The 21,043-nt window shown below is 42.0% G+C and overlaps 1 protein-coding gene across 1 annotated transcript in view; it reads right to left on the bottom strand.

Annotated features, from left to right (window-relative positions):
- Window positions 1-21,043, bottom strand: part of cnnm4b (cyclin and CBS domain divalent metal cation transport mediator 4b) — a 46,869-nt gene that overhangs the window by 10,201 nt on the left and 15,625 nt on the right. Inside the window, exons 2-5 of the mRNA XM_023414385.2 lie at window positions 19,270-19,413; window positions 18,799-18,933; window positions 15,898-16,067; window positions 3,038-3,134 (exon numbers count right to left, since the gene is read on the bottom strand). Of these exons, the coding sequence (XP_023270153.1) occupies window positions 3,038-3,134; window positions 15,898-16,067; window positions 18,799-18,933; window positions 19,270-19,413 (546 nt within the window). The remainder of the gene's footprint in view (window positions 1-3,037; window positions 3,135-15,897; window positions 16,068-18,798; window positions 18,934-19,269; window positions 19,414-21,043) is intronic.

Here is a 21,043-nt window from a genome sequence, read left to right as displayed (position 1 = left end):
CCCAACCCAACCCAACCCAACCCGTCCTCGGTGTTAAAGGACCCAGACATGCCGGAGTTTACCTGGCAACCGAGAGAACAGAGAAAACCTCTTAAAGGAGAGGTGGCGAGGACGAGGAGCAGCCACTGAGAGGAGAGAAGGAAGGGAGGGAGAAGTTGATCGATGGGACTAAGGGGAGGAGGGGGGTGACGGGGTGTGTGAATGAGGCTGACGCTGATGGGAAGAAAGGAACCTCGAGAAGATGACAAAATTATGCTTCACACATCTCTGTCTCTCTCTCTTTAGATGAAGCACCTGAAAGAGTGAGCTGCTGAGCGTTAAGATGAAACAGAGACTTGAAAGAAAGGAAAGAGTGACGCTGGGACCGGACAACATTTACATCCTTCTCCTCCAGGTGGTCACTGTGTCAGATTAGCTGTTTGTGGTGACATAACCTGCTGCTATCACCTGCCTGGGGGATATTAACACACACACTGAACTCCAACCAGTCATTGCTTTGGATTTTTCATGATCTACAGGAGAGGCCGCTTTCTCTTTTCCACTTAAATGTATGCACTAATGAGCTCTCATGCTCCTATTAATCACCATCATTCGGGTATTATATCAAATTTTCCTGCATCAGTGCCAATAAAATACCTGAGTTTCTGCACCTGAACTACCAAAAAAAACACACATTTTTATTTTATAAAACATCAAAACTTCTTAAAGGTTAAATGTTAAACATAAATAGTGGCAGGAAAATGTAAGATTTAAATCAGTATGATCAAACAAATCTGACCACACATTCAATACAAGCTCCTGGTACTTGACGGCTTTTGGTCTGCACCACATAAAGGGCCGAGTGTTGACATCCATCCTTTTGGTCAGAGTCACAGATGCTGGTGTTTCCATCCGGGCCTCATGAGACGTACTGATCTAGAATGGACACACTACGGAGAAGAAGTCTTCATGAGTCCACTCGGTTCGGAGGAACTTCAGAGTCAAACGTGATCGGACTGGGTCCAAGTCATCACCTACAGTCTAAACTGGTCTTGGTCAGGTCTCTGGTCCGTGTGACGGTGTGTCTAATACCTGAGTGGATCTGAGTCCTGGCTCTGCTCTGATCTCCTGACATCGTCGTAATCATCTTCACCCAGTTGAGTGCAGAGAGTTTTATTGCTGGTGCAGGAGGCTTTTAATTATTGAAAATTAATTTACTGAAGTTTATTTCTATGACTTCTTCTTCTTCTTCACCTCAGCTGCTTGATGTTAGCTCTCTATTCGAGTGTGTTCGGGATGACCTCACTTCAGATCTAACCCTAACCCTGGTCTAATAAGGTCGTGCAGGTCAGGTTTGTTTCTGACTGGGTCCACTCTGGACGACTGAAGACCTCCGCCGCACATGATGAACCACACTGTCATGTCCCACCGCCCCACATCTGTCACATCAGGCCTCTATCGGCCTGATCTCGTGTGGCCTGATCCCAGCGTAAGAGAAAAGAGAGAAACAGAACTCGACAGAGACGTGAATGAAAAGACTGAACTGACATGGACAGCAGAGAGACAAGCGAACAGATGGAAGTCAACAACAGAGACACAGGATGACGCTAAACTGAGCAAATCTGGCAGAAGGGAAAAAAAGAATGACTTTTATATCTAAGGAAGAGAAAGCGTGTGTGTGTGTGTGTGTATGTGTGTGTGTGAGAGCGAGAGAGCCAGAGAGGGAGGGAGGGAGGGCAGGAGTTCAAAGGTCATCAGCAGAAGAGATTTCAGAAACCAGTAATGCATTCCACCTCCCCCTTCCAGCACATGAGCCCTCCCCATGTCCTCAGTGAACCCAAACCAACAAACCTTGCTCTTCTTAAAAGGTTCATGTTAGAGAAGTTTGTGCCTGAGTTAAACTTTATTCAAAAATAAATAAATCCCAGCTATTTGCTTTAAGCTGCATGGAAACAGCTGCCCCGTGTTTACCAGCGGTTTACCAGATGAGCGTGTGTCACATGATGTTGTGCATGTTGTCAATTAAAGAAAAACTGGTTTTCAGATTTCAGAAGTCGACCCACCCGCTGCTCCGAGTGTTCAAGAGCCAGAGCTGTGGATTACATGAAAATATCTGAACCACACAGTGTGTGTGTGTGTGTGTGTGTGTGTGTGTGTGTGTGTGTGTGTGTGTAAAAAGGTAAATAAATTACTGCCGACGCTCAGCCATGTGGAGCGGTGGAGTCGCTGTTTAACAAGCAAATTCCACACATGGTTTTATGTGTAACATGTCGGTCTCGTTCAGCTGTGATACAACTGAAGACTGATAATTTATTATCCACATTCAAAACGGTCACAGTTATTGATCAAAATGATCAGTTTTACTTTGCACAGAAACTGTAGTGGTCTCCTGAGATCAGCTGTATGTGGGTGTGGCTCAATTATATATTGATTAGTGGCCACAGTGGTAAACTGAAATTTAAACAGTGTAAACTAAAGTGTACTTAATTTTTCATGAGGTGCGGCAAAGTAATACATGCTAGCCAACATGATGTATGATGACTTTAAGGACTGCTAAATGAAAACGTTAAAGTCATGTTAATGAAACTGCCTCACTGTTCACATTCATTATAAGTACACATACTGTTATCTCATACTGCAGCTGATATCTTGGTCTAATGGACTTTGAATTTCAGTAAAATAATATACAGTTCAAATCATATGAGAGTGGAGTCACAAACTGTGATGCTTATTGCTTATTACTTGAATTCTTTTCCTTTTTGGTGTGCTGTAATGTGATTTTCTTAACTTATTCTACATTATTCATTCATTATAATTAACTGTAACTGGTTTACTAATGTTCCTAAAAAAGCTGTATGTATAAAAACTGTTTACTAGAAATTTAATTTAACTACAATCTTAGAAAGCTGTCATAACTATATGACATTTTGCCACTAGGTGGCAGAAGAAGCATTTAAACGTGGGACATTACACTGCAAACACTAATTTAACCCTAGTACATTAATTAATAGTGCATTGTAAAATAACAGAGGAGAGGAGATGGAGGTTCTGGACTCACCCAATGTGGGAGCACTGAGCGCCATGACACCGTAGAAAGAGAAAGGCCCGGTCTCAAACTTCATGTTCTCGTTACCGGCCTCCACTTCCACCCGGCCCTGACAGAAACGACACAAACAAACATGGATGATGCAGAAGCAAATTACAACTGGAGCAGTAACGACAACATCACAGGAGGGATTTTATTCTGCACACTGAAACTCGTCATGTCTGTCTCAGTAGCACCAGAAGCCATTTAAATCACTTAGAGGGAGAAAATGTGGTGGTAAGAAAAGTCTGAAAAATCCTTATACTAATACTAATAATTTACCAGCTGTTTCGTTCCTACAGAACACTTTCAGAATATGATTTAATTGCTAACTATAATCAGATCAACGAATGGATGTTTTGTGCTTTATATTTACTCTAAAGTTGACCTTTCTGTTCAGTGTGTCCTCTGGGCTGTTTTCTTCTGAGGACAGAAAGTCACTAAAACATCATGTGACACAAAAAAATTCCCACTCAAAGTCATGTGAATGAATCCCTCTTATCAGACAGATTATCAGCTAAACTGTGGAGTGATATCACATCTCATCCTCACCTCCATCCTAACAGCTGCCTGCAACTAATAATTTAATATTTTCACCTTTAATTAATCTGCTGTTTTTTTTTTTGTCATTAAATGCCTGTTAAAATTTGTGTGTCTTCTAATGTCTTATTCTGACAAGTTTAAAAACAAAGAAAAGACATTTGAGGCTCTGGAAATAGTAAATGTTTGATAATTATTCTTTATAAAATGACAAATTAAACAATTATTTGATTATCAAAATAGCTGCAGATGAATTTTCTGTTAATCATCATCAGCTAATCGACTGGACTAGATGATCTCTAATTGTTAGACAAAGACTGATAAAAGCCTTGTAACCCTGACTTTCAGTTTTTCATGAAATCACACTGCTTGGCCTCTAGAGGGCGTCCGACTCTCAGTTCTAAATAAGGCGAGAGAGTATTTGTTGGAGAGGCCTTGCATCATTAGTGGGAGGAAACATGTTTATTTTGGACTTTGTTACACACTCGTGAGTACTCAACAATTCAAGATTTACAAGTTTGAGAAGGGAAGACACTGCGGATCAACAATGTGATGACAAATGAGGAGATGAGTGAGGCAGAGGTTAAATTGAAAACCAAGGTTGTGCAGCAGAGACATGGATGAATTAGGGACACAGAGCGGGAGATGGAGGGATGAGAGGACGGGGGGGGGGGGGACAAGAGGGTGAAGGAGGCCTCTGTGTTGGTTCAGAGAGTTGGCCCGAGTCGGTCCGCTGGAATGTGTGAACTGCAGCAACAACACAGCACAGTTAATCCACACTGTCATCCCTCCTTCCCTCCATCCCTCTGTCCCTCCATACTCCCATCCCCCCCCGGGGCTGATGGGAGCCGAACAGGTGGTGAAATAAAAGGGAGACAAAAAAAGAAAAGGGCAAACAAGATGGCGCGGACAGCTCGCCGCATCTGACAGTGACTGCAGAAGTTTGACGTGTGCGGAGCATGAAGCGACTGATAGGATGGGCTGCAGGGATATGTACATAAAACACCAACAACATTTCATTTTTCATCAAATCCACCACGTCTTAATTTAACATTTCAGCATCAGTACAGTCCCGTCCTAACATGAAACTTCTTACAGGATTTTGTAGAAAGTTTTTAAGAATTTTTGAGGCTAAAAAGTTTTTAATTGTTTGACTCAACTGCATGTGAAACCGTCAGGCAGAGGTTTATGAATTCAAACTCACAGATCATTAATAAACAAGGTCAGATCATTACATTTCACATTAAGAGATCAACGCTGTGCGTATATTTCTCTTTAAGGCCTCCTGGAAGGAACGGACAGAGAGCAAACATTTACAAACATAAACGATCTGATGTAACCATCCCTCATGCTATTTTAGGGTGCATGCCAATTTAGAAACCTGGCTTGGATATTACAGGAGGGGGAGGGGGAGGGGAGGATCTGTCACTGGAGTTACCAAGTGGGCTGCTCCCATCACAAACGCTGTGCTGAATTAAGTTCACAACGTCTCCCCGCGGCTCAGCAACTGATGTCAGCCCCAATCGGAGCTGCACTCGTCCACGCCGCGGCGGCATTAATCTGAAAACTGCAGCCACTATTAAAGCTCAGAAATGGCTCATTTTCTCACGAGAATTAATCCTCGTTTCCCTGATATAATTTTTAGACCACTGCTAGGTTTGACTTTCAGAAAGAAGGGAAGGTTAGAGAGCGGTTGAATCATTTCTGAGAGCCTGGTTCAAGGTGTGTGTGTTTTTTTAAAGTAGAGGTTTAACCACAGCGGTTGTAAGCGATTAGTGACATAATTCAGCGCTGTAGGTCCCAGAGATGAACTTGCAGAAACCCTCATTCATTCATTATATGGTAAAAGATAAATGAACTGTACTTATATGGAAGCCACAATCACCCATTCACACACACATTCATACCGCGCTCTCGACTACACACAGATGGTGAACAACGTAAAAAACGAGCAGCTATCAGAGGAGCTGCTTTTGAGTAAGTTCAGCTCCAGTGCCTCTAGATTTAGCAGCATTCGGAGCACGCTCATAATTAAAGACACTCGCCATGCACGGTGAAAAAATGTCTAATTTTGGACGACTTTAAGCGCCTTGTTTAACTGTTGATGTAAAGTCGCTGTTGCATCACAAGTATTTGCCCTTCCTGGTGCTCATACTGTTGTTTGCCCAGGTAAAAGAAAATGTGCACTGTCATACCTTTAGGCTTGTAGTGAGTTCACTGTCCCTACTAACATTAGCATGTAACATACACATACACACATACTCTCATCATCTCTGCTTTCTGGTTTACTTTGTGTTTCATGAACACGCTTTGATGTTTCAGCTGTTTGTGCAGAAAGTGAAAGCGTCTTTCCCTAATGAGGACGGTCGATCCATCCTTCTACAGCTCCAACTCCCTGTGTGTGTGTGTGTGTGTGTGTGTGTGTGTACAGATACTTATTTTCTGTCTTTATTTTGACAGGTAACTTCTCTGGGCATGAATGTCTTTGCTGCGACGCACTTGTTCAAATTCATTCAGTTACACAATTTCACACCTGCCCAGTACAACCGCAGGCTTCCACCTTCGGCTGCTGAGTAATCAGAGGCCTCGCTCAAGGACGACTCGCTGCCGAGAGAAGAGTGGATGTAGTCTGCAAACCTTTCCTGACATTTCTGCTTTACTGGAACGGGACACAATAATACTTTAGCCTCTGATTTTTCCTGTATTTCTCCAGTGTTGCCCCCCAAGTATTCAGGGTTTACGGCAGCGTGACTTCTTCATTTGACCCTTAATGCAAAGGTTAAACCTCTTCAGCTCTGCCGCCAGCTTTCTGCCACTTAAAGTGTATGAGCAGATTTGGAAAGATGCTAATCACCTCTCAACATATGGCCAACCCTGCGTGTATGCAACCATCGGCCGGGGTCAAATACTTAGCCCGCAACACGTGCGCATACGCAAAAAACACTCATGCGTGCCTCACGAGCACGCAGAGGGCCGACTCTATTTGCAGCTGTCCGCGCTGCCGCGAGGCTGGTGTTTCATTTATAAAGGGAGGCACGGGGGGGAGGAGGGGGAGGGCAGAGAGAAAGAATAGAAACAGAGGGAGGCGGAGGACAGGAGTGAGAGGTGTGAAGCCTGCTGGTGCTCCGGTCAGACCTGTTCTCCCAGATCTGCACAAAACAGCCTGCCAACACGTAGACCCATAAACTGCACCAACACTGGGCTTTTATTAGAGAATAAGCCTTGAGTGGGTCACTGTGGTCAACCACCGGTTCTGTATTACAGAGACTCAACCCCGGTCACAGGCTTTTATCATTTTTATTTCTTATATCTGATATCAGAAATAACTGCGGAGTAGGGGCAGGAAAAATTCAATCCACAGCCTTTGCAATGTCCGTCTATAAAATCTCCATTAAACTCTGCTGCTTCGAGTTGTTGCACACTTGATGATGCGAGACAATAAACAGGCGTGTAATGGCAGGTGGTCGCCGACAGCAGCGGATTGAGACACAGCAATCACAATCACACTTGTGGAACAGTAACGACACTGATGTTTCAGTTCATTATGGATAAAGAAAGCAAACAAACTTCCTAAACAACACTACCACTTGTGCACTGGCAGGAATATTATAATCAATTATAAACAGTTTAGAAAGTTTAGAAAGGGTCTTAAATGAAGCTAAAGTCTTCATCACATCCTACAGGAGTCAAATAACTATTTCACCTTTTCCTTTTTGTGACTTACTATGAAAATATAATATAAATATAAACATCATATAGAACAAAACTGCTTCATTAGTTTTGATTCTACCTCTTTAAAAGCCTTGAAATCCTCTTTCCTTTGGGATGTCAGTATTGTTCTCACTGGTTTGTTGTGGGCGAGGCCAAGTTGGACAAAGGTGGCGCACGTCGTCCCACACCTCCGAGCACCAATCAGAGCTCAGCAATATTTGAATCAAAACATGGTGACTATTTTTCCAGCTCTAACAATCAAGTCTGATCAAGCCACAGCCGCACAGTCGTGATGAAGGAGATTCACTCAGTTTTTTGAGAGTTAAACTTGTAATTAATAATCCTCAACGCCTCAGTTTCAACAGATAAGAAATATCTTTATCTTGGCACATGGTTCAGCTAAAAAAAAACAAACAGCTAAAACAAATAAACCAAAATACACATTGGATTTGAATGTAGAACATGTGCGTGATCGTGTCAGAAGGTGTGGAGTAAAATGATTTTTCCGACCTTGAAGCGACTTAAGAGTGACAAAGGGAGGAACATGCGTCGTATTAAATGATTTTTCGCATCTCTCACACGTCAAAAAATGTGCGCACAAACACACAACATACGGGCGTTAGTGCCCGAAGAAAGCAGATGTCCTAAACCCAGCGCTGCTAGCTTCAGCTTCATGAATACATGGTACTTTTACATCATCAAACTGGAACACCGTCTCTCACTCATTTCTAACCCAGGGCTGTGTTTCCGCTTAAAGTTCAAAACCTGTGTGTGTGTGTGTGTGTGTGTGTGTGAGAGACTGTGTGTGTGTGTGTGTGTTTTTGCTAAGACATGTGTGGGACGTGCACTGTAGGTGGGTCTTAGCCAAAGTTCAAGTCGGTGTGTTATGACTCATCAGCAACGTGAGCGAGAACTTCATGTCCCCACTCCGGTCTCTATCCATCAAACTGACACACATCAAGGCGCTGATGTTCGCCGGTAACAGACAAGCTTTTAAAAACACAACCCTCCCTGTGACCTTCACTGATCAATTATACTCCAGCTTTACTGCCGGGGAGGCGGCAAACTGCTGAGGAGGGGTGTTTTTTTTTAAGGCAGAACTAAGGTAAAGTTGGAGTCTTTGGAAGTACTAGAATAGAGCAGTGAAGCTTGTTAGAGTGTTTTATGAACACTGGAAGAGGAAAGACAGTTTAAAGACTTATTTTTATAGTTGTGGCCGTTGTTTCTGTAGATTGTGATAACATTACACTAAGTGAACACCAGCAGAAATCAGCTATCAGACAGTTTTAAACAAGTCAAAACTACTGTCTCTGAAGGTAAAACTGAAAGTGAAACTGTCTGAAAGTTGTTCTGTAAACTAAGATTGGATGTTCATAGTGATGTTTGGGGTAATAATCATACAACTTCCCTTTGGTTTCCCTTTCAAATAAGGTTCAGTAGTCTGGTAATCTTGTTTAAAATCTACCTGTCTAATCATTCGTTTCATGTTTCTAACCCCATTGTCTTTTTTTGGGGATGTAACAGTGTTATTATTACCATTAGAAATAATGGCCACAACTATGACAATAAGAAGTTGCAGTACGGTTTTTTTGTTTTTGATTGTTATGTTGTTTTTTTATTAATATGTAAGTGCATACCAATACGTTTTTTTATAAACGGAGGTTTGTTGAGGAGCATGTTACAGCTTGTGAAAGTTTCTGGCTGTGAAGACACTGAGGAAAGAACCATTACAAAGTCTTCAAACAGGAAGGTGAGAGAGAAACAGACATCTCAGGCAAGCGAGGAAGGTTAATAAATGTGTCGGAGTCGAGTCTTTAAGTCGCCGGACAAGAAGTTAGTTACTGATGGTGAAAGTGTTAGAGACACGACAGACACTAAACAAGGACGGAGGATTACAGTGTTGGAACAGGGCCAATCAGTTCAGAGGCAAAATTAACTCTGTGTGTGTGTGTGTGTGTGTGTGTTTGTGTGTGTGTGTGTGTGTGTATGTGTGTGTGTGTGTGTGGTTGTGTCTGTGACCAACCAGCCTCAGTGTTTAGTGGTTTGTGACCATGTGTTTGTTATAAAATGAACCGCTGACTTCAGTTAATGGTTGATGTCAAACTGAACAGTTTTCTCCAACAGTTTGCGCAAAGTCACTGAGTCACTTGTGCAGTGACACACACACACACACACACACACAAACACACACACACACACACTTCCTCAGTGAGATGTTACAGTGTGAGTCAGTGTCAACGTACATCAACTCAAGTGTTGATGGTGTGAGGTCATGCACATGCACGCACACACACACACACACACACACACACACACTAACACACACACACACTCTAGATCTGCCTCCTTTCGGTCTTTCTTATTCTCACAGGACAGACATTTTTCCAGCTCTTGTCCACAACAGGAAGAGTTGCTCACAAATAAGTTCTGACGTTGTGATCCAGGAATGCGACCACAACAATGGTGTCTGTTTATATTATCAACCGCCAGATACAGGAAATTAATTGGTGACAATGTCGATAATTGATCAGTTGTTGGCTGTGGCTTCTAAGACTTGCAGTAACAGACTTTTTTTGACCACTTGAGGGCAGTAGAAACAAGTTGTTAACACAACACTGACATCATCAGCTTTAAAGTTGATCTAACAACCTTGTTGTAAACAGTTGTTTACACATCCAGCAGTTACAGAACAACGTCATCATTCATTTATAAGTCCAATATTTTCTCTCTTTTAGCTCTGTGTTTGGTCTCCACCAGCTGCTGGGGGAAATATCTGACTCTTTAGCTGCTAAATGCTCCACTATGTTCACCAGCTACTGGCTAACTGTGGGACAGTGGGATATTACAGTGGACCAAAACACTTGTGGGTCGGACAGTGACAGACAATGGGCTGAAACTCACTGTAAAGCTCAGTAGAGCAGATTCAGGTGGTAATTCATCACATATTGTCATTTCATCAAACATCTGAATATGAATGACTCAGTTTCATATTATTATAAATATGGAAATTTGAGGGGTGGTTTGTGATGATGAGATAAACCTCTGAAGGCATCAATCTGTTGTTCTTTCCATTTTAAAAACTAATCTGAAGGTCAAAAAGATGACTGACAGATTCCTCAAAAGTGATAATGATCATTAGCTGAACACCAGAAACTACCTGCTCATAAATAAACCTGACCATTTCCTGGAGCAGTGCTAGACACAGTGCGGCATCTTCCACTGAAAAACCTTTGATCTGACGCTTGGAGCAAACTGAACGGTACAATATGACTGTCGACCAGGAAACTTACAATAACATGCAAATAAAGGAAAAGGATTTTATAAAAGGTTTATAAACCTCAAGAGTAAAAATCATTCCTTCCTTTCATCCAAACTTTTTAAAATGAAGTGAAATGACCAAGTTCAGATTTCCATATGTTACAGAAGCTGAAGGAAAACAACAGTGATGTGACTCTGCCTGTGTAGACCGACTGCACTGTGAGAATAACAGAGCATCTTTATAGAGGCATGAATCACGCTGGTCATAAACAAACAGCCTGTCTGCTGACAGTGTAGATCACTACCAGGGAAACACACACACACACACACACACACATGCACGCACGCGCGCGCACGCACACACACACACACACACACACACACACACACGCAAACATACACAGACACTATAAAAGGAGTGGAACAAGGACACTGAATTATCTGTATCTGAGGTTTTTGGTTCTCATGAGTCTACTGGACTCCCACACATCAGACGCACATACACACACACATGAAGCTGGAAATACAAACAAACATGTAAATGTATTTACCCACAATGAAAATTAGGTCTTCTCATCTCTGCATCCATCACATGGACGGTCTTTATCTGTCTTTATCTATCACAACAATAGTCGTCCTACGTGAGAAACCTGCCTGTGACATGCACGTTACATATTAGATAGTTCAGATGTGAGATTTTTTCCCTCCATGTGAAAATAATAACATATAAATTGAAATAAAACTCCACATCACGTCTCTACAAGAGGCTCGGTTTCCATGGAGCGAGTCAGTGGTACTTCCGCCGTCTCTGAACCTTCCTCTCTCAGTTTCTCCTCTTCCTCTGTTTCCAAACTCACACTCCTGGAATGTGAGAGTGTAATTTTGTTTACAGGACAAATATGAGCAGCACACAAACTCGCAGGCTGCTCCGAGACTCATATCATCACAGAAGATTTCAGGGGAAATTCATAATTCATCGACTAGTCTGCAGCGCATCAGTCATTAATGAAATATAACATTCATCAGCACAGGATCTAATGAAAACAATAAGTAAGAATCTTAAAGTGCTTACACCTGGAACCACCTGGATCTTGAGTCAAAAAGCCCATGGGATTTTTTACATGGGATTTTGGATTACTAAAGTTTATTATAATGCCACATTTGTAGTCTCATTGAGACACTCGTTATCAACCGGTCTGACGTAAAATCACGACTCAGATATTTACTCAGGTATTTTATCGTTGTAGAATGAAACATGAAAATGTCTTGAGCTTGTTTTGACCACAGACCTTGTTTCAGCCTTCTGACCAGAAACCCATTAAAAAAACAAAAAACAGACTTCGAGATGAGGGAACCGGAAGTGCTAAAATGAAAACCAATTTCTCTATTAGATATAATCTGACAAACTTGCATTGAAAGCAAAGTAAAAACAGCATTTTGAGAAAAGACAGAGCAGAGAGAAATATTGTTTCACCTTCATCTTTGTAATAATATTTGGAGGAATTTGTCCACACTTCACACTTTCTACACCGAGTTATTCACATCTACTGGCTCCAGCTGCATCTTTCTCTTCACAAAGCAACGGTGGAAAATTCCCTCCCTGGCACGCCGACTCTAAATGCCTCCCCTTCCAAAAAGGTCTCTACGGATTATTCTACATGTGGGGTCTCCGCGACAGCCCTCCACATCCGGCCTCCCACGGGGAAAATCTCACCTAGACAAACGGCGGGGAGAAAGCCAACACAGATCCCCAGATTACTGGACTCGGCTAATGACTGTTTGGGGACAATGACATAAGCGACGTGTGGGAAATAAATGAGCGTGAAAGAGTGAGATTAAGACAACGAAGCGTAGTTTTCCCACCCTGTGGGATTTGAACGCACGTGTACATGTACACAGAGTGGATACTGCAGATGTGTAAACGCGGTGTCAGTGATTTGTGTGTGTGTGAACGTACAGAGAGAGGCAGAGGCTCTGAAGTGGGTGTGTGAGTGTGTGTGTTTGGGATTAGCGTATTGACATCTGACTGACAGCAGGCGGGTATGGCCTCCTCCTCCCTCCGCTAACATCTTATATAATGGGGATCAATTAGTGAAGAGCAAGGCCTCTAGGACCGGAGACACAGCTCTCCTCCATCACTCTCTCCGAGCACGAGGTCACAGCTGTTTCAAACCTCCTTTGACCTTCCTCCTCTTTCCTTTTCAACTCTCTCCTCTTTATGTTTTACCTTTGTCGTAAATAAGACAGGTAAAATAACGAAGATGAAATAAGTCATATTAATCAGGGGAAAAAAAGACCTGTTAATTTCATGGTAAAACTTTATTTAATTAATGCCACGGACGCTTCAGTTGTTGATTTTACTTCACCATTAAAAGCACCAATAAACCTAAAACAGCAGCCGCCTCACCCCCACTACTTACATGACTACTTCTCCCTTCTGTATGCATATCAAGAAAATATTTGGTGAACCAGATATCTAATCATTATCCCTTCAGTGCTGTAATTCACCCCGTTTCAAACTGACTTCAGGTCTTTTAACACGCTGCACGATGGACAGAACTACAGCCGCCTTTTCAGTGTAGTGACTTTCACCACCTCCAGTCTGGCACTGCACCAAATCGGGATCTTTAAACCCTTAAAGAAGCCGCCTAATCTCCTTGTAGAGTTTAATTGACTTTGTATCACTTGTGACTTCCAAACTGTTGTTGGTGTAACAACACACATTACTCAGTTTTTACTTTCTCTTGGCCGCCTGGTCTCAGTATCTGTCAATTAATTCCTGCCATGTGGTTTCTACTGCATAATTGTTGTGAACAGCATATTCTATCTTGACAGTCATAAACTTTGTCAAAGCACAACTTGGGGAACGTTGGCTTTGAAGTTTTAGTGAGGATGCAATCATAAATTAACCATATTATGTACTTACCTAACAGCAACTGCTGCAACAGCTTGTTGTGCTCAGAGGAAACAATTATAATGACAGCTTCAGGGGGAGAGAGAGAGAGGAGACTATCAGTGCCTTATGGTGAATATTATAAAGAGAAAAACAAAAAATTGAATGGGCCTGTGCCTTTTTCTCCTCAACTGATCTGTCATAGTAAAGACTGAAAAGAAAATTTTGTTTTTGTGGCTGACCAGAGGTATGTGTGCGGATAGAGCGGTAAGATTTTCAAGGCTTTTATTGCTCACAACGACACGAGGTGGCGGTGGGAACGAAGAGTGAGTAAGAGATGCCCATTCTTGTCTGATAACATCTTTGTGGACCGCGATACACAGGAAACACCGCACAAGAGAGACTCAGAGCCTCCTCTCTTCTGATTGGCTCCCCAACCAGTTGTTAGAGAGGAGATGTAAAACTACACTGAGATGGATTTTGGTTCTTAAAACCACAAATATATCTTCTTATGGATAAACCCTTCAAATAAAATACGGGACCTTTTAAAGAACCCCAAACTTGAAATATTGTTGTTTTCAGGGCCACTCAGGTGTTTTATAGGGGAGCTACGTGCCAATTGGCTCCCTTGTAATTTAAACACTGATTAGAAGAACTATATAATTCTTCCAAAATGTTGAACCTCGTGCTATTCTTGAAAATATTTCTGTGAGCTTCAACTTCTGTTGGACACTGCTACTTTCAAACGCCTTCTGAATTTTAAAAACCATAACTGAGTGCATTTAAGAAGTTCATGGACGGTTAAAATTATTCTTCGAAGATTATTCTGTTTTTTATTAAGCAGCTCTTTTTCAGTGACTCAACCTAAAGCAACCACCAACCACTCTTTGCTTTATCAACAAATCTGGGACCCCTGACGGGTCGGCGCTGTGTACGACGCCTACCGCCATCTGTTGCAGGCTGCAGTTAGAGCCACGACGAGAACAACAGGGCAGATCTCTTGGTGCTCGGTGCTGCTAAGCTGCACATTCACTTGGTAAGGGAATGACTTGACAGGTGGAGAGGAGAAGGAGAGGAGGAGGTGGAGATGAGGGTCAAAGAAAGGCAACAGGAGGAGTGTGTGTGTGTGTGTGTTTGTGTCAGTGGAGGGTCAGTCCAATAATCCATGCTGCACAGCTTTTAGCCAGGCTGAAGCAATGGGTGTATTACATTAAGAGGGCGGGATGAGTTCATCACAGTGAGTCAGAAGGCTGTTACACATACAGCGTGTACCTGGTCTTTAGAAAGTGTTCTGGCATTTGGCAGGGAAAGCAAGTTAGTGTGTTGCTGTTTAAACTTGATTTTCAAGATCAAACTTTGCAGGATGACATATGTCCACAAGAGGCCCGACACACTGTTATAACTGTATTTTGGAAATCATGTGGCTGCCATTACTCTTTCCTCTTTTCTTTGCAACTTTTCACTGGCTTTAACTGTTTTTGGGGACTGGCTTGCTACAAACTACGACAAGTTCAAATCCCTTTAAGTTTGAAGTTTTTCTGCCACCGAACGTGGTTTCTTGCCGGGAGCAAGCGCTGGTGACTGTCGCTCGACAAGAGCTTCAGCCATCACTGCGTTTACAAGACAAGAGGTTATAATGTGCCCTCTCAAGCAGCGCTACGTCTACAGGGCAGATTGGAGGCTACAGTGAGTCGCATGGACGAGGAGTCCTTACAACGATCAGTAGCAACGTATATTTGAACATCTACATTTCCATGACAAACAGGCAAACTACATCTGCTGATGAAGATCACATGATATGACTGAAAGTGCAAGAACAGCCAAACTGTGGGCAGGCGTATATAAGCATTTAGCTTCGGCCTCAGCCTGTTCAGTCAATACTTAACTTGACTTTGTTTTATTGCTGTCTATATTGTTCATATTTACTGTAGGGTTGAAAAATAATACTTCCATTCACTAAATGGACCCTGTGTTCAGACTGCAAGGTCAAGAATGAATGTTGAACGAATGTTTGAAACTCGGACGAGATATGCGGTGTGTATTCAACATCAGTCAAAGTTAATATTCGCACACTGGAGACAAAACAATCGTTGAATCTGACTGTACAGACAGAGATTATCTAACGGTTATGTGTTTGGTTGAGGTAAAGCTAGATATTTTGTACATGTGTTGGTGCATATGCATGTGTGTGTAGGGGGATGTTTCAATCCACCAGTGTGTGTGTGTGTGTGTGTGTGTGTGTGTGTGTGTGTGTGTGTGTGTGTGTGTGTGTGGGTGTCTGTGGAAAAAAAAAAATCCCAAAGAAGCCAGTATAAGCCAAATCTGTTTCTGACAGCAGTGTCAGCGACTCCTGAGTTTTGCATTCAGAACCGCCGTTGAACCGCCCACAACCGACTGCACTGAAACAAGAAGCGGCTGTATCGCTGCGTACCTGCAGGATGAGCACGAAGTAGTCGACAGGCTTGCCCCTCTGGTAGACGTAGTGATGGGGCGAGCGCTTGTCACTGTCGTTGAACTTGATCTCCTGGATCACGTCGGGATGGCGCAGGATTCGCAGCAGCACCTTGTCTGAGATCTGAGACGGGCTGAACAAGCTCACCTCTGCAGGAGAAGAAAAGAGAGACTTTTACTTTTAGTTGATTGGCTGACTGATCCAGGCACTTATTACATTAGTCATTGGTGCCATTGTCTGTAGTACAACATGGAATTAAACAGTTACATGAACGGGCGTCATTTGTTCCGACAGCAGGTGAACCTACACTTCACAATGTAGCATGACACACTGATGACGACAGGCTCTGTCTCTACAAACTGAATTAATTAAGAGGTTTATGGTTCAAGCAGAATTTAACAACGTATTAAGCATCTCATGTTATAGGTGAGATAAATGGAAAGTACATGAATTTGTATCAGTTAGAGTTTCTGAATACATTTAAATAAAGATCAGCTCTTTGTCAAGTTTATGAAAAACACTCAAAAGTTAATTGGAGCATTGGGTTATTTCCTGGTTTCTTTAAGTGTAAGAGTATAGTTCTTTTAACAGCCCGATTTGAGCATTTCTGTTTGTTAGAAGCTTGACAATTTGTTTATTTTTCTATTTTGCAAACTGAATAATCATTTTAGTCATTTTTAAACAAAAATATACCATCAATATCTGCTCATCTCAACGCTGCAGCTGTGAGGAATCTGTGCTTGTGTTTGTCTTGCATGATGACAATATTAATATGTTTGGCTTTTAGACTGTTGGTCGGATAAAATGAGACATCGAAGGACGACACTGAGCTGTGGAAACATAACAAGCAATTTCCCCTTTTTTCTAACATTTAATAGATAAAATGATTCATCAAGAAAGTGCACTCTGTACTTTTATCATCTTTAAACGCTACCTCATCTAATTAGCCAACTTACTCATCTCTGATTGACTTAATTGTTTGCATTTCAGTGAACAGGCCCTTGAGAGCAGTGGAGTAAAAGTCAAATCTTTCAACAAAATGGAGGAAAAGGAAGTGAAAACATCTTGACCTCACCACAGAAAGAAATCCGTCATCCTCCTTAAACGTTTACAACAGGTTTTGAAACTTGACGCACTGAGTCTGAGCTGCTTCAGAGAATGATCAGTCTCAACTGTGAGTTTTTTTTCAGTGGATTCGTATTTTTCCCCATGCTTATATTTTAATCATGTATGTGGTTATCTTTTCTTTGTCTGTTGTTGCCTTTGTTTTGTTGGTACCTGTTATCTTAAATAGAGGGCCCTTGTTTCTTATTGTTTTCTTATTGTTTTTTCAGAATGTAAATAATGGCTGAGTGAAAAAATTGTAAAGTTGAAACATTGAGTCGATTATTAAATTTGAAAAAATAATCAGCAAACTATTTACTACAGCTAATGAAAGGATCATTGAACATTTAAAAACATTACATAGACTTATCATCGCTAAAAACTAATGAACAGATTAATCAATAATAAAAAATTATGGAGATAAAATAAAATAAAAAAAGATTCAGCATCAAGTTAAAAATGAGTTCTCTGGCCAACACTATTACATAAGAATGATATTGTTTAATGTGCAAAAAAAGTCGAAATGAGAAATGGTGAAATGGTGAAATGTATTTGGTTTACATGCATTACTCAACTGTTGCTAACCAGGCTGTTGCAATCAGCCATAAGTGCCTTGGTCTCCACCCAAACTGAGAACAAAGAAACACTCCAACATGCAAATAAAAGCCTATGCAACGGTGCAACAGTGAGAGGTGAGGCCTATATGACTGGTGGTGTCGGAATTCATCATCCAAACGGCAAACAAACTCCTTTCACTCTGCTTTACATACTATGTCAACAAGGGGAGAAAATGTTCCATGACTTTTCTATGATTTTCCATGACCATTTCAGAAACACTCAAACAGCCTATGACTTTGATTTCAGCCAGAGAAAAACAATCTACAGACTGAGTGAGCTTGTTGTTCCAAAACACAAAAGTAGGATTACATTGTGGTGCCATAATGCACTAGTAAAATCCCTTGATATTCCCTGACTTTACCCTGTGTGGCTACATCTTTCAGTGATACTCGAGATAAACTCTGGAAGAAATCAGTTGTAACAGAAATCAGACACAGTCTAAAAACAGCTGGGTAGGGATCATTAATCTGAAGGAGAACAAAAAAAGGAAAAGAAACAGGGAAGCAGTAACTTCCTGGACTGGAATGCATGACAAACTAAACAGAACCTCAAGAAAAATGAAAAATCAAATTCCTGCGTAATGAATCAAGACAGAAAATCGAGACCAACATCCTGAGAAAGAAAACAGAAACAAAGTAATCAGACGCTGATGTAATGCCTGCAGAGGAAGACTCTGGCATGCTCCTACACCACAGTGTCTGTGAGACAAGGAGGTGCTACGTCATGCTAGCAGCAGCTAGTGCTAACTGCTGCTGGCAGAGCATATTAGCTAACACTCTCTAACCAGGCAGACTGCAACACATTCTCAAGTGATTTGCAGCGGCGACGGCTGCATCACCTCCAGCTGGCCGGAGTCCAGAGTCTGCTTGTGGTGGTAGGCACAAGCAGGCGCACACAGCTTGGGTCGTAAATAGATCCTCCAAATAAATCAACACAGTCAAACCTCCTCACTGCGAGTATGGACCTGCCCGGCTCGTCACATGGCAAGATGACAGAATCCATCTCTTACTGACATCCTGAGGAGAATCATGTAGCGACATATGTTCGAATGCACGCTTGGCTTACAGTTTATAAATGATCTACTGGCTGTGTGTGAGTAATACTGTGATAAGTGGGTTTGTGTGTGCACGGTTTCATCAGTATCAGTACTCCCCCCACCTGTGGCCAGGAAACGATGGGCAGCGAGCAGCAGCTGAGGAGAGATCTTCACTTTTGATTCGCTCTCGTGTTTGAAGGCTGAGAAGTCTCTCTTGTTTTTATTGGGCGCTACCTTTTTCCTGTTGCGGTTGTCAGCTGAGAAGAGACACACACATGGCAGACCAAGTTATTCATTATAAAACATATACATGGAAGATCAAGGGGTTTATGCATTCAGCAGAACATGTGATTTTACAGCAGCTAAACAGCATTGTAAAAATCATCTTAGCTCTTCTGCAAAGTAACAGGAGTCATTACTTTATCTGTCTAAATATCTGAAATAGTCTGTGGACATGCATCTCAAAGATAAAGCAACACCAATATAGATAATGAACATTAAAGTAATGAAATAAGAAAGTTTAAGATGAAAACAGCAAAGAGAAGCTGAGTGATGAGTCCGTGACAAACAAAAGCAAAGACGACTTTACTCACTGTAAAGGTCCGATTCATCCAGAATCTCTGATTTAATTATCTCCTCGATCACGTCCTCAAGGGTGACCAACCCTAACACTTCGTAGAAAGGATCTCCCTCCCCCTCATTGTTCACCTTCTGCACAATGGCCAGGTGGGATTTTCCTGAGAGAGACAAAGACAAGCATTAGCGACGTTATCAGATCAATCCACTCATTACTTAATGATTTACAATCACCGACGGAGCATGTCGGGCTGTAAAATCAGGGCCGAGATGATAACCCCAGTTATTCTTATGGATGTTGTGATCAGAACAATTTGTCTTGACAATAAAAGATGGAAACATGATGAGTTTCTATCAGCACGTGGATTATTTAAATCTGCCATATATGCACATGAACCCACAAGCACTAGGGCGATGTTGATGGTTAATAAAAGGAACCCCATGAAGGACCCCTGGGGGTCCCCGGGGATTGTGGGCAAGGTTGAAAGATTACTGACTGACTGATTGACTTGAAGTATTAACTCTAGATTAACCAAAAACAGACCTTCCTGTTTGCTTATTTTATCCATAAATTAATTTTTCGATTAATTTTCCTGAAAAAAAGTTAGATATATGAAAAATCTCTATATTATTATCACAATATAAATGTTTTGCAAATGTTGTATGAGATTGGAAATTCAGCTGTGTGTGTTAGACCCATATAGTATATTCAACATTCACTGTAAACAATGAAAACCACAGAACAAACCGTCAAATGCTGCCATTACTGTAAGTCTGTAAATACTGTGAACTAAAAATGAGAAACGTGGTTTGTTGCCTGTAATAATAACAACATTCATTACTAAAATCAGAGGAAACCTCTATGCTGCCGTTTCACCACCAGTGTTTCTCACCCAGGTGAAGCTGGTTAGTTTGTTCTGGCTCCTGGTGAACTGCTGCACGAATGGGCAAACACTGTGTCACAACTGAGCATATGTAAACAGCTGCAGAGGCAGAGCCAGGTAATAAAGTGAAAAATGCACCGATGATATCAATGCTACAATCAAGTCTTGCTCATGTTGGTGCGTCAGGTAAAAGCTTCCTCCAGGTGTGTCTGATCGCTGAGCCTTAAAGATACTTGAACACTCTGAATCTACATCTTCCTTCAAAATAAAGCAGCAAACAACGTGATGAAGGGCTGATGTGTGCACTTTAAAAGTTGGTGATCTCTCAGCAGATGATGTAATGCAGGGCTCTGGCTGTTAGAAAGCCATGTTGGCGTTCTAAATCTCATTGTTTGCTTTCTCTTCTGTTGAGGTTTGGACATATAACAGCTCTTGGTCATAGACACACGTCAGGCCAGCACTGTACGCTGCAACATGCAATCCCTGCCGAGCCCCTCAGTCATGACAAACAATCATATCATGATGGATTCCTGTCTGATAACGGCTCTGTTCTAACATTAACCCATCTGCACACTCGCTCTGCTTGCAGCACAAAAACCCTGTTAATGTGTACAGGTCGTTAGAACCGGGGTTGGGTCTGGACTTCGGCCACAAGCGTTACTGTACGACACAAAAAAAAAACCTCAGGTGCACAGAGAGAGAAACACACACACACACACACACGCACTCGGCTGGATTCGTCACATGAAAAACCCCTCTAAAGTGCAGACAGACGCCGGCTGGGCCACAGCACCGTATCCAAACAAGTGCTGGGTCGGCCTCGGTGATGCTCTAAATTATTAATGACGCTGCCAGTAGGAACCACTCACAGGATATCTGGGGGTTTGGTCCCCGAGTGAATCACACA

This window comes from Seriola lalandi, unplaced genomic scaffold, assembly GCF_002814215.2.
Source record: "Seriola lalandi dorsalis isolate HSWRI2012SDOR001 ecotype SW California unplaced genomic scaffold, Sedor1 jcf7180002054524, whole genome shotgun sequence".
Taxonomy (NCBI): domain Eukaryota; kingdom Metazoa; phylum Chordata; class Actinopteri; order Carangiformes; family Carangidae; genus Seriola; species Seriola lalandi.
The sequence above is the reverse complement of the archived record's forward strand: the minus strand, read 5'-3'. Positions and strand labels throughout refer to the sequence as shown.